At 30.6% G+C, this 13,917-nt stretch overlaps 1 protein-coding gene across 1 annotated transcript; it reads right to left on the reverse strand.

Moving 5' to 3' along the window:
• Positions 1-2,060: 2,060 nt before the first annotated feature.
• LOC107935404 (uncharacterized) lies at positions 2,061-4,261 on the reverse strand. The gene is made up of 2 exons (XM_016868004.2): positions 3,772-4,261; positions 2,061-2,711 (listed from the first exon to the last, which is right to left on the reverse strand). Exons 1-2 carry the CDS (start codon positions 4,052-4,054, stop codon positions 2,335-2,337), a joined length of 660 nt encoding a protein of 219 aa, XP_016723493.1. The 5' UTR covers positions 4,055-4,261; the 3' UTR covers positions 2,061-2,334.
• Positions 4,262-13,917: the final 9,656 nt, after the last annotated feature.

Genomic DNA, 13,917 nt, shown 5'->3' on the forward strand with positions numbered 1-13,917 from the left:
TTACGTAGAGTGCGTTCATTTGTGTGTGGTTGATGACGCGGTTAAGAATGATGAGATTTATGAATATCCGAAGATGGAACTTTTAACTTGTGAGTAGAGTTAAGTTGATATTGATCTTAATGCTCAGTAGTTGGCGACTAATTTTGATATTGAATAAATTGATCTCCTCTAAAAAAATGAGATAGTATTAATTTCTAAAATAAGCAACTAAAGATAACTAATTACGATATTTGTTTTTCCGCCAATTTATCCTACTTTTGATTGGTATAAGAATATATTTAATCTTCAACATTTATAAATTCTTTCATTTTGGTCTTGATTCTAAAAAAAGAATCAACAAATTTAACTATGATCTAATATTAAGAAATTTAGAATTAAGAACAAATTGACAGAATGTATAAATATATGGTTTAATTTGTATAGTTTTTAAAAATTAGGACAAAATTAATAAAATATGTAAACAATGAGGACTATTATATTAATCAAAAGTAAAATAAATTGACAAAGGAAATGGATACTACTAGACCTGTCTATGGGCAGGGCTGGGCCAGGTCCGGAAAAAATTTCAGCCCGACTCTTAGGCCCGGGCCCGGCCCGGAATATGGGCCTAAAATTTTGCCCAGGCCCGGCCCGAGAAAAAGTCCGAGCCTGGCCCAGCCCGGCCCAATTTTTAATAAACACACAAAAAAATAAAAATAAAAGTATTTTAAAAGTATTTTAAAATTAAAAATAAAAAAAATATTTATTATATTCGTGCCGGGCCGGGCTCGGGCCAAAAAAGTTGAGCCTGAGCCCGGCCCATTTTTTAAACGGGCCTCATTTTTTTACCCAAACCCATATTTCGGGCCTATATTTTTACCCGAACCCTCCCATATTTCGGGCAGGCCGTCAGGCCGGGCCGCCATGGACAGGTCTAGATACTACGATGAATTAAAGTGATAATCAATATCCAAATTGAAGAGTTGAGAGTAACATTAATCTTTGACAGTTTGAAACATGTAATTTGCATATTCGAAGTTGGAACCGATGAGCAGCATCTTTAAAGATAGTAGGAAAGAAGGTTTGAAACATTTATTGTTGTGATTGCTATTTACAGGCTTGCAGGCTGTCTCATTTCAAGTAATTTATGTGTAGAAACCGTGTTAAGGCTCTGTTTTTATTACAAGTCTTGTGGAATGTAGCCTTGGTAAATTGTAGGTTTAATTCATGTCTGCCAACTCTGAGAGGTTGATAGCTGGAACAAATTTATCCATTTCTGAGCTTTTCCGAGTTTTAAATCATAATTTAGTGTTTGAATTTGGTTACAAAAATGTTTCCATGAATTTTTTTTAAGTTAATTTTTTAACTTAATAATTATTTTCAAATTGAGATTTAAAGATTAATTTAGATAAAAAAATTCAAATCTTAAAAATAATTGTCAAGTTCAGAGTTTAACTTAGATTAAAAAAATTCAAGTTTAAACCCTAAAATGTGATTTAATCTTTTTTTTTCTAATAATTCAATTATTCAAGGGCTAAATCATTGTTTAGAGCCCGAACTTGGCAACAATTCTCATATCGAAGCCTGAATTTTTTTATTCAAGTTAAGCTCTAAACTTGGTAATTGTTCTCATATTGGAACATGAACTAGACAATTAATCTTAAATTGAAGCTTGAACTTTTTTTGTCCAAATTAATCCCTAAACTTATCAATTATTATCATATTAAGACCTGAACTTTAAGGTTTTCCAAGGAAATATTAGAACTAAATTGGAAAAAAAAAATCTAAACTCTAATGTTGAAACAATTACCAAATTTAGAGATTAACTTAGATAAAAAAATTCATGCCCTAATATGTAAGTAGTTACCAAGTTCAAGCCTTAAAAAGTGATTTAATCATATTTGCTCTTTTTAACGTAATACTTAGGAATACTCCACCCCCATAAATAAGAAGATAATGTATTCCAACGCGTTCAAACCCACATCATTAATTTAATGATAAAATGATATTTCGGATATTTTAATTTTCACTTATTAAACGAAACCCAAAACCTTAAAACTAATGTTTATCAATATGTCAAGTAAAAAAACACATCCATTCAACATTTTAATTCCTACTTAAATCATACACATCAACCCAAAAAAATACACAAAGAGAGGCTTAATTTCTCTAACGTTTTTTTTTCTCTTTCTCTTTGTATTTTTTTTTTCTGTCCACACTTAAAAAACTTCAAAACTCATACATGAATCATATAAACTAAACTGCTGCAACCCACAAATCCATTGCATAACTATATTAAAAATGATAATGAAACTTAAAAAAAAAAGGAAAATTTACCATAGGTCCTCATTTTCCTCAAGTATTCTTCTTATTCCCCGAACGCGACGGGCTCTGTTCCAAAGATTCCAATTGGTTCCGAAGGTTTTGGTTCTCCTCGAGTAACCGATCATACTCGAGAAGAAAACCTTCGGACTGTTTCCTTAAAGCAACTGCATTAGCTTCTGCAGCATCCATTTCTTTTGTCTTTGTTTCGAGATCGGATTCTAGCTGCTTCAATTTTGCCTGCAGGGTAGTTACTTCTCCCTCCAAGGCCTTAACTTTGTCGGAGCCGCTCGACTTTCCATCCTCAGGACCCTGTTTCTTGATAGCTTCCATGCTCTTCCTTCGAATCCGAAGTTCTCGGATATAATGGTGCAATCTGTCTATCATCAGTGCTAGGAATAGTACTCCCCCTGCAATAAGGTATCCAACAATGAAAATAGAAGTTAATGGTGCAGTAGGAACCAACATACTTGCCAACACTTAAAATCACAATTACAACGTCCCTAATCGCCAAAATATATATACACAACATCCCTGAACTCTCACTCATATTCTAAACTAGACCCTAAACTTTAAAATATTCTAATTGAATCTCAAAGTATTAGTATCAGTATCATATTAATAAGATCCTTCCATCAATCTAGCCACCTATACCATAAACAACTTGAATTTGAGGTGTTGAAAAAAACAATATTAATTAGATTTAAGAGGGTTCTTTCTTCTTCTTCTTTAATTATATAAAATTTTAAAGAATGATCGTGGTACAATCTTAGAGTGTCACATATAGTGTTTTAATAACTGAACTAGTGGTTAAGCCAATTAGACCACTAGTTTCTGATTCAAGCGGTTTGATCGATTCAACTACTAGACCAATAATAATTAATCAATCAATTAATTTTTTATTAAAAAAATTTAAACCGGTTCAACATATTCAACTATTGTTTTTTACTCAGATTTCAATTTTTACTGGTTTCGAGCTGTTTCCGGTTCAATCGGTTCAACCCATTTATTTGGACCAATATACTGATCGGTTTGTTGTCCAACCGGTGTAGCTACCTATTAATCCAATCATGTTCTAATAACACTAGTAATATCAACTAATCTTGACGAACTCCAAATTCAGAGATTAAAATAAAAAAAAATATAAGTATTATAGTGGACAATTCAAACCCAAAAATTATAGATTCCCTAATAATAATCTATTAAATTCTCTTGTGAGATTAATTTACTGTCACCCATTAATCAAAAATCTAACTCAGTAGCAGAATTATTAAAAACTCATTTTTAATTCTTTTAAATATAATTATCGCATAATTTTTTTCACTCTGCCGTAATCTACCACTAATAATAGATTCTACATGAATTTAGATTCTCAAATTAATTTCCCGCACAAAAGTGAAAAAAGAAATCCAGCAATGAAAAAAAAAAGCAGCTTAGATTCGAAAATTTTGAAGAAAAGGACTAATTTACCCATTAGAGTAGCTTCGAGAAGGTGCTTGACCATGAGGATCTGTTCCGTCGGATTAGCCGATCCATCATCGATCCACCGCTTCTTGATCGTCATCATGCTGTAAACGCTCGATATCATCACTACCGCTATCGTTGCCGCCACGGTCTTCACCATCAACGGTCCCCGTCCACGTTTCACCCGATCCAAAACCATTAGAGTCAGCTTCCTTAGCGGTGTTTTGAATGATAATACCATGATCACCGCCATCTCGGAGAATATCACCATGAACAGTAACTGAAACATCTTTAAAACTCCCTTTTTTTTACGAATCCAGAGAAAAAGGGTCAAAATTAAAGAAAAAAAAGGTCAAATTCTTTGCTTTTTTGCTTAATTGAATGGTTTGAAAGTTAAATATTGTGAATTTGTAAGGAACCAGTGTGAGCTTGAGAGCTTAAAGAAGAAGAAGAAGCAAGCAATGAAATGAAAAGGAGATGAATCTTTGGTCGTAACGTCGAGTTTGATCTTTAAGTATTTTAGTTAATTTTCTAAAAAGTCCCTCAATTTTTAGTTTATTTGATTTCTTTCTTTATTTTTTTTCTCTTGGTAAAAAGACCTCTTTAGTCCCTGTTCATTTCGATATTAAGCAAATCAATCTATATCGAAAAAGTTAGAGCAATTTAATTATTGTTAATTTTGAAAGCGAGCAACTAAGACAATTAATCGTAAATTTAATCTTTTTCGTAAAATATAAATATTTTTATTGGTATAATAATAAATTTTACCCTTAAAATTTACACATTTTGTCAATTTGGTCCTGATTTAACAAATTTGGCTTGTAACATTTACACATTTGGTCAATTTTATTCTGATTTAACAAATTTAGCACTCAATATTTATACATATCATGTCAACATTTACATGAAATATATAAACATTGATGGCTAAATTTGTTATTATAGTAATTAACATTATGTACAATTGATAGAAAATAGTAGATTAACTGCCATTGATTGTTCACTTTCGTAACTGACAATGACTAAATTGTTTCAATTTTTTTAAAAGAATCAATTTGCTTAATATCAAAATTAAGAGGAGCCAGAGAGATGTGTTTTATCTCTTTTTTTTTTAATTGAAAGACCTTTTTACTTTAGGATTAACTACCTCGAACATTTTTAAATTTATCGATAAATTTTAAATTTGTTTAATTGATTCTTTAGATTATTATTTTATTAATCAGATCTTTCTGTCACTCTAATAATCAAATTGGTTACTAAATGTCAATTAAAAATTAAACTAGTAGTTAAAAATTGATTTATGTTTTTAAAATATACTTCGCATCAGACTTGAGTTGACATTTAATGCATTAACTAGCAATTAGGTCGACCGAAGAATCAGATTGATATGATAATACTTTAATGACAAAATTAAAATGTATTGAAATTTCGAGATTAATTTAAGTCCAAATCATAACTTGAGGATCTTTCATGGAATTAACCCTTTACTTTTACTTTATAAAACTTTATGAGCTTTTTACCTTTCTTCTCTCTTTATTTGTTTCAATTTAAAAAAAGAAAAAGTAACTGAATAAAGGTTAACAGGCACAGCAAGGCTTGAAGGCTAAGCAAATCTAACATGTCCTCATTCCTCACTAATTATGAGCTTCATTAAGGAATTATTATTATTATTATTACTACTTCCAAGTTAGAAACTCATAAATTTAATGTTTTTTTAAAATTACTGTTAATACAAATTTAAATGAAAAATAACATATTAATCTTAATAAGTGGATTCTAACTTTTTACAAGTTTCAAACAATTTACTTAGAAACCGATTTAATCACTTTATCTAAACTAATATATCATCAACGTTGTTGGTTAGTAGAATACCTATTAATATATTTTATATTTATTTGAGTTCTCTATCTAGCTAAATATAGGTAAAACTATCATGGAAGTCATTATGCTAGAAGTCAATTTACATATTATCTCTTCTACTTGAAAAATGAGTAAATTAGCCATTCTATGTTAGATCCAAGAGTAAGATGATTCTTCTGTTAAAAATTCTATCTATTTTTAATATTTTAAACTTAGTCTCTGCATTAATATAAGTTACACATGGCACGTCATGTGCAACTGTTTGATTGTTCTATCAGTCATATTAGTTTTAAACAGAAAAAATAATTAAAATTTTTAATAAAAAATAATTTATTTTGTATTCAGAACTAACCCGTTTATTTTTTAAATAAAAATCTTACTTTTATTCTAAAATATGAAATTGGCAACATTGACTACTCAAATTGTCGGCAAGGCATACACCTTTGGTCTTAATTAATTCCACAATCTAGACGTGGTCCGCGGTTGGACATTGACTACATGTACACATGGATGAAAAAGCAAGCCTTAAGCTGTTAATTTATTTGGTCAAAGTAGTGAGCCAATAATACGACCCATCGTTTGACCTTCGAAGATAGAATGCTATATCAGCGGCCACCATTTAAATTCCGCGTGTGTGAATGGATTGTTCCAAGCAAGTCCCAACAGTCGGCACATGGCTGCCTCCAAAAACGCCTAAATTCCCACTTTTTCCAATTATTTATCGTACTTTAATTTGATTTACAGATTTTTTTACCTAAGTTGAGATTGTTGACACCATTTTTTGACAAAACGGGGTCGACTTGAATTTTAAAAATGAAAACAAAAATAGGAGTCGCCACCAATCCTTTTTGATGAGTTGTGATCGGGTCACCTCGAAAAGTGATTGTTTTTAATAAACGATTTGATTTTATTAAAACAATGATTTTGATCCACGAAATTCAGAACAATGGGTTCGGGAGTCGGTTACGTACGAGGAAGGATTAGCACCCTTGTAACGCCCAAAATTGGTACCTAATTGATTAATTAATGTCTTAGTGTCGAAAATTAAAAATTTTGAAGAGATTTAAAATACGATCATTTATTGAAATGTTGAAAATTTTCGAGAAAATGGCATATTTCACGTTAATCGAGAAAATAATTATATCCAGTAAATTAGGACACAATGCCTTGAATTCTCGATGCGCGAATGAATGCCAAAAATTTACTTATTTAAAAGATATTTAGCCATCTCAGATTAAAAAAGGGGATCATGCCCAGTAAGTTAGGACACAATCTTTTCTTAATTCCCGAGATCGTTTAAAACTTGAGAAAAAAAAAGGATCATGCCCAGTAAGTTAGGACACAATCTCCTCTTAATTCCCGAGATCGTTTAAAACTTGAGTTTGAAATGATTCGTGTATTTAGATTTATTGTGAAAATCGAAACCCAGTAAGTTAGAGTACGACCTTCTCGAATCTAAACACGAGATTTTACTTATTCAAAAATCGTAATTTATGCATTGAAATAAATTAATCTAACATGAAACAGTAGAAATGAATCACGGTATCAATATGTGTAACAAAAAAAATGAATACGATGATGTACACATAAAATAATATGAGCAATAACAACAACCAAAAAAAGGATAAATAAAAATGAAAAATCAATTGTACAAAATAACAAGTATATAAGCAAATAAAAGTAACATTCTCTTAAAATAATAACGAAAATGTAAATAAATAACATGAATAAAAATGTAAAAAGATATATGTATATACACATATACCTAAATTATAAGATATAATAGAACGCATATATAAGTATGTATATATGTATATTTATGAAAAAATTTTAAAAGAAAAAAATAGGTATATAGATATAAATAGATATGTGTATAAATTTTAAAATAAATATAAAAAAATACATACAAGTATGTATATAATATACCTATGTGTATATATAAAATTTATGAAAATAAAATAATAATATATATATAAAAGTAGGTGTATATGTATATATTTACAAAAGTTAAAATATGTACGTATATATATTATAAAAAGTATGTGTGTATATATGTATATTTTTTGAAGTCATAAAATATGTAAAAGGAACATATGTATGTATATATATAATGAAATATGGAATTAAAAGGTATACATAATAATAATAATAATAATAATAATAATAATAATAATAATAAAGCAAGTAATAATAATACAATAATAATAGTAGCAATATTAAAAAAATAATAGTAAAAATAATGGTGATACTATTAAAATTAATTACCTTAATAGCAAAAATAACAAAAAAGGACTAATTTGAACTTAAAACAGAAATATGGAGGCGAATTCACAAATAAATAAAAAGAGAGGGATCGAATCAAGTACGCGAACAACAAGGAGGGACTAAAAGGGAAAATATCCTTGCCCTCCAAAACGCAGCGCTTTACAGGGGACTCAATTTCAAATGTGATGAAAATAACATTATTAGGCTTAATTAAAAGAAATAAAAACAATCAAAAGGATCTAATTGAAACAGGTGTAAAATGCGGGAGGACCAAGATGGATATTCTCCCATTTTAAAAGAAAACACGCGGATCCCTTAGTGGGGGTCAGGTCGTGCGCTGGTCGTGCAAATGGCCCCGTTTTGGGTATCTGAGACCACTCCAAAACGGTACCGTTTTGGTACCCCATAAAAACCTCAAAATTTCCAAAAAAATCATTTCAACACATTTCTTAAAAAAATCAGAAAACTCTCCCCTCAGCCCCTGAGTTTGATCTAGGGTCCGGTCAACTTTCGGTCACCAGCCACCGCGTCGGCCATCGGCGACGGCGATGCCGTATGCGGTGGCCGGAAAATGCTAAAATCTCTGTTTCAATCCTTTCAAACCCCCTAAACCCGAATCTGAGTTCAAAAACCTCGAAACATTAACAAAAATGCCCCAAAAGCTCGAGAAACCTTTCGGCTTCCAGCCACCTACCCTCGGAGGTGGCTCCTTCAGCCGTCCCGGCGGTGAAGACCCGAATACAGGTCAGTTTATGACTCCCTTTTCGGGCTTTAAAAATAGCAGTAAATGTAAAGCTTTCGGGCTTTGCACTAATTTTTGTTCTTTTTTTCTATTCAATTCTCTCCGTAAAACATTACATGGCTTTTTCGTGGCTTTTATAGCCACGATTACATTGCTATATCACTGTTCTTTTTGCTTTTGCTTTCGTTTTACTATTATTTCTATTGTCGTTCCTGTGTTTGTCTCCCTTTTGGCTTTGTTTGCAGGTCTGTGGCAAAGTCAACTTGCCGTTTTGGTGTAAATGGAGGCTACCTTGGGCGATGAGTGCGCTACAGAGGCCCATGGGCAGCAACGGCGCATTAGGGCACTAAGGTTTCTGCCTTACCGAAATCAATTAAGGTTTTGGGTCTGTCGGGCCTTGGGTCTTTGGGTTTTGATTTGGTGCATGTGGTTTGGGCTGGCATTGTAATGGACTTTATTTTTATTGGTTTTGGATCTTTAGACCCAGATCAAAATTGACATAAAATAACATTTATTTAGCACTTGGATTTGACAAATTTTCTTAATTTTATTTTTAAATTATATATATATTTTAAAATACATGTGAAAATATAGGTGAAAATACGAGTATATTGGTGGAATTTTTTTTCAAAATTTTTAAACTATAAATTCCAAAATGCGGGTATTCGGTCCAGTTTTGTTACAAGCCCAATAGGCCCAACAGACCAACTAACAACCCAAAACCCAATAACCCAACAGCCCAAAAACAAAAAAACACCCGAAACCCTCAAACTAAACAGCCTCCCCAGACCCCAGCCGCCGCACGTCTCGGAGCCGATTTCCTTCACGCACGCCGCTTCTCCACGAGCTCCTGCAAACACGGATTAGAAGAGTCCAGTAGAGAAAAATATGTAAAATAACAAAAATGATTCGGGTTATATAAGGGCCAATGTTTTTGTATTTGAGGAGAGGACAGAGTTCTTAGAATACAAAAGGGTAATAAAATCAAAGGTGATTGCGATTCCATTTTGTTATTTTTTCTTTTTATGTTCATTTTCTTTTTTAACAAAAATAGCAGTAGAGAAAGAGGGGATTCTTACCTACGTGGTCTCGCCGTCGAAAACCCAGGCCTGCTTCGCTTGGATCGGAGCTGGAATGGCTGGGATTTGAATCGGTCGATTGGCCGAGAACGGCGGCGGCCTTAGGAGCTGGGGACGAAACCCTAGTAGAGGGTGTTTAGGTCTTTTTTTCTTTTCTGCTTCAAAAATGGTTTTTAGAAAGAAAATTGTTTTAAATAACAGAGGTAAACGACGCCGTTTTAGTGGCCAGATCCGCGCGTCGACCCGACCCGCAAGCAGGGTCCGCGCGTTCTGGCCTAAATGGTAAATTTTCGACGTTAGGCCCTCTTTTTTGCGAAGCGTTTTAATCAAGTCCGTAGTTTTTTTTTAAATTTGGCCCAAATATTTTACCCCTGTGACGTTTTAATCCGGGGCTACGCAGCGTTTAGGAGGGCAGGGAATATTTCGCTTCTGGTCATCCATTGTAGTTCTCGCATTCAAATTAGTCCTGTCTTTTAAGTTATTTCAAATCTGCCCCATTTTTTTCGGTTTTAGTTCAATTTAGTCCATTTTTAGCTATTTTATTATTTTTTTTATGTTATTATCATTATACCATTATTTATTATTATTATATTATTTATTATCATTATTTCTATATTCATACACACACATTGTTTTTTTATATAATATATATATGCATTTTTTATATAGTATACACGCATTGTTTTTATAATATATATATATATATGCATTTTTTTATATAGTATACGTATACCTGTATATATTTTATACATTTTATTTTTATTTTTATTTTTATTTTTATTTTATTTCCTAACTTTTATATACATATATATACTTTTATATTTTAGTTTCAATTTTTTTTTACTTTTGTAAATATGTATATACGTATGTTTTTATATATATATATTTTATATTATTCTTCATAATTTTTTTACAAACGTATATATGTATGCATACACATTTTAGAATACACACATGTTTCCCATATTTTACAATTGAAAATACACATTTTTCTATAGTATATATATATACATTTTTTTTATATTTTTGAATTATTATAAACATTTTTTATTATTCTATATATTCCATTATTTTATATACATATTGTACATATATAAGTATTTAAATATATACATATTTTCATGATTTACCTATATATATACCTATACATTTTTACTTTGTAAATATATATATACATATACATGCTTTTATATTTTTTATCTTATTTTCACAATTTTCACATACATATATACATACATTTTTTTAGAAATTATTATAAGTTTTGTTATATATTTCATTCATTTTCTTTTATATGTATACTTATATGTGTTTTTTTAATGTATGCATACACATATTTTCAAATTTACTTATATATTGTACTTATATATATGTATATATATACATATTTTGTAAATACATATACATATATAATTCATATTAAAGTATTTGTTTTATGTTGTATGTTAACATTTTTTAAACAAGAAGATATATTTGGTTTCGACAAAGCATTAAAACTATTTTTTGTTCAAAGGCTTCCAAGATAATGCGATATTCGATATTTGGGATTTTCAAGAGAATCGAGCCCTAACGTATTGGGTTCCAATTTTCCTGTTAAACCTGAATAATCGAGCATGTCTTTTTCAAACGCATAAATGTAAAAATCCTTTTCGGAAATTTAACTTGTTGTGTCCTAATGTATTGGGCATGACATATTACTTTCTCGATATGAAGATTTTCTTATAAAATAAAAGCGATATTCAAAGTTTGGGGGTGTAGAGAAATTGTACTCTAACGTATTGAGTCTCGATTTTCTCGTCCGACTTAAACAATTGATTATCCTTTTCAGATTTCAGCATTTAAATTTCTTTTAAAATCTTTTCAAATTTTCAACACCAAGACATTAAACAATCAAATTCGGTACCAATTTTGGGCGTTGCGAGGGTGCTAACCCTTCCTCATGCGTAACTGACTCCCGAACCTGTTTCTCAAATTTCGTAGACCAAAATTGTTTTAAAGGTAAGCCGATCACACCTCAATCAGGGATCGGTGGCGACTCCCATTTTTTTTGTTTTTTTAAAAGTCGACAACTAAATTTTTGTTTTCAAAAAATGGTTTCGACACTGTGTACAGACGTTCTCGAAACTCCATATATGGGTCTTGAACTCCATATTGTTGACTTGATGGAATGACATCTTGAACGGGTTCCACATCCGCTAACTCAACAAACAACTCAACTAGTTCATCGCTCACGTTCCCAGTCAAGCAATAAATTGGGACATTGTCTCCACGTCTTTATCATCTACAAATTTCATCTCGGTATAATTCTATGAATTTGATGAAACTGGAAATTTGTAAAATAGTCTTGGCATCCTACTCTCACAACGTCGAACAATTTTTGCACTAATTTTTTGTTTCATATCATTGAGTTTTACATTCTTATTAAACTTCATTCCTATTTGCTGGCGAGATTCAAATATACAACCAATAGCTGTTTGTAAAATTATTCCCTCAAAATAAATGTATATGAAAAATTGATTATTCATATTTGATACTAAATCTGTAAATAAATAACAAATAAAAAAATAGCTTTTATTTAAAAAATATTAGATTCTACTGAAAAAAATATAATTACAAATTAACCTTATAAACTCGAACTTGATTTTTGCAGTCTAAAGCACAGTTCTTTTTTCTTTTCAATAGACAACAAAAACTTCACCAAAAACCCAAAATTTCACCAAAAACAAATTTTTAGTCGAAGATGGGGTATATATAGTGGGTGATGCCATCTAATAGTGTCACGGGACCACCAGTGTTGCCTGACATGTCGGTAGCAGCATTAATAGATTAAATTTTTTTCTTGGTTTCCTTTTTTATAAAAAATTGTATTGGTGCGCTTGACACATCGACAACACCCATTAAAAAATATTTTTAAATTTATTAGTGATGCCACTAGACACGCTGACGACAATTATTAAAAAATATTTTTTTGTCTTAATTTTTTTCTTTTTGACTATTTTTTTTAATTTCACTGGTGCTGTTTGATATACTGGCGACACTATTAAAAAAAGTTTCCACCGGTATACTTGTATTTTCACTGGTATTTTGGAAAAATATATACCAGTGTCACTTGACATAGTGGTAGCACTAAATTTTTTTTTTAGAAAACACATGATTGAGCCATGAATGCTTGAAAAGGGAAGATAGTGCCGCGGATGTGTCAAGTAGTATTAGCGGGTACTATTAAAAAAATTAATTTTTGTAAGTAATTTGTCCTCCAACCTATTTTCGTAATTAATTAATACATTTATATTATTTATATAAAAAATTCGGCTTATTTTAATAAAATGAGTTTTGTTTTATGTTTTTCAACATTATTTCATAAATTTTCAAAATCAATTAAAACATTAAGCAAATAAAAAAACAATCAACGGCTTAAATAATATTATGTTTGAAAAATATTTTGATATAGTGTTTTGAAGTTATTTTCACAGTTTTAAATATAAAATATTTATTTTTACATCATAAAAATTAAAATTAATTATAAATCAAACAAAAAAATAGGATTCAATTCAGTTTGAAAAACCATAATTTTTTAACTTATATATTTCATAGATGGTCCAAACATTTTGATTCGATAAGTTTTTGGTTTCTCAATTTTTTTTGATCATCCGAGATTGTTGATTCAAATCAGATCTCTTGAGTTCAATGAAAACTATTATATTTTGACTAAATTGGGAATCAAGCAAAATTAGATCTTTAAATAAGGAAAAGCTTTAAGATGTTGTTTTCTCTATTTATAAGACGTGAACTAGAGACTTTACTTAAATGAAATTAAACTCGTTACCATTCGATCCAACAAATAAGAAGATGAAAGTTAATACCACGAAAGCATTACCCAACAAAAATTCTTTCACTTTTACGAATTATCTCAATTTCTTAGAAGTTTCAAATATTTTCAGCATAACTTGACAACAACCCAAAGTCCTCATTAAATGAAAAAAAAATCAATAAATAAACATAAAAAGGGGGGATTCATAGAATATAGGATAAACGCGCCCTTGGAGAAGCTGACAGCCTTGCAAATGCGAAGGTCAACAACACAAAGCATATGCTTAAACGAGAAACATTCACAAGCGGGAAAAATTCGATCCAATAGGGAAGTAACTCATCGGAATTGGTGGGCTTTTCTTACCTTTGCTTTCCTTCAATTTAGCATTACTAGCAATG

Source organism: Gossypium hirsutum, chromosome D10 (assembly GCF_007990345.1).
Source record: "Gossypium hirsutum isolate 1008001.06 chromosome D10, Gossypium_hirsutum_v2.1, whole genome shotgun sequence".
NCBI classification, from domain to species: Eukaryota; Viridiplantae; Streptophyta; class Magnoliopsida; order Malvales; family Malvaceae; genus Gossypium; species Gossypium hirsutum.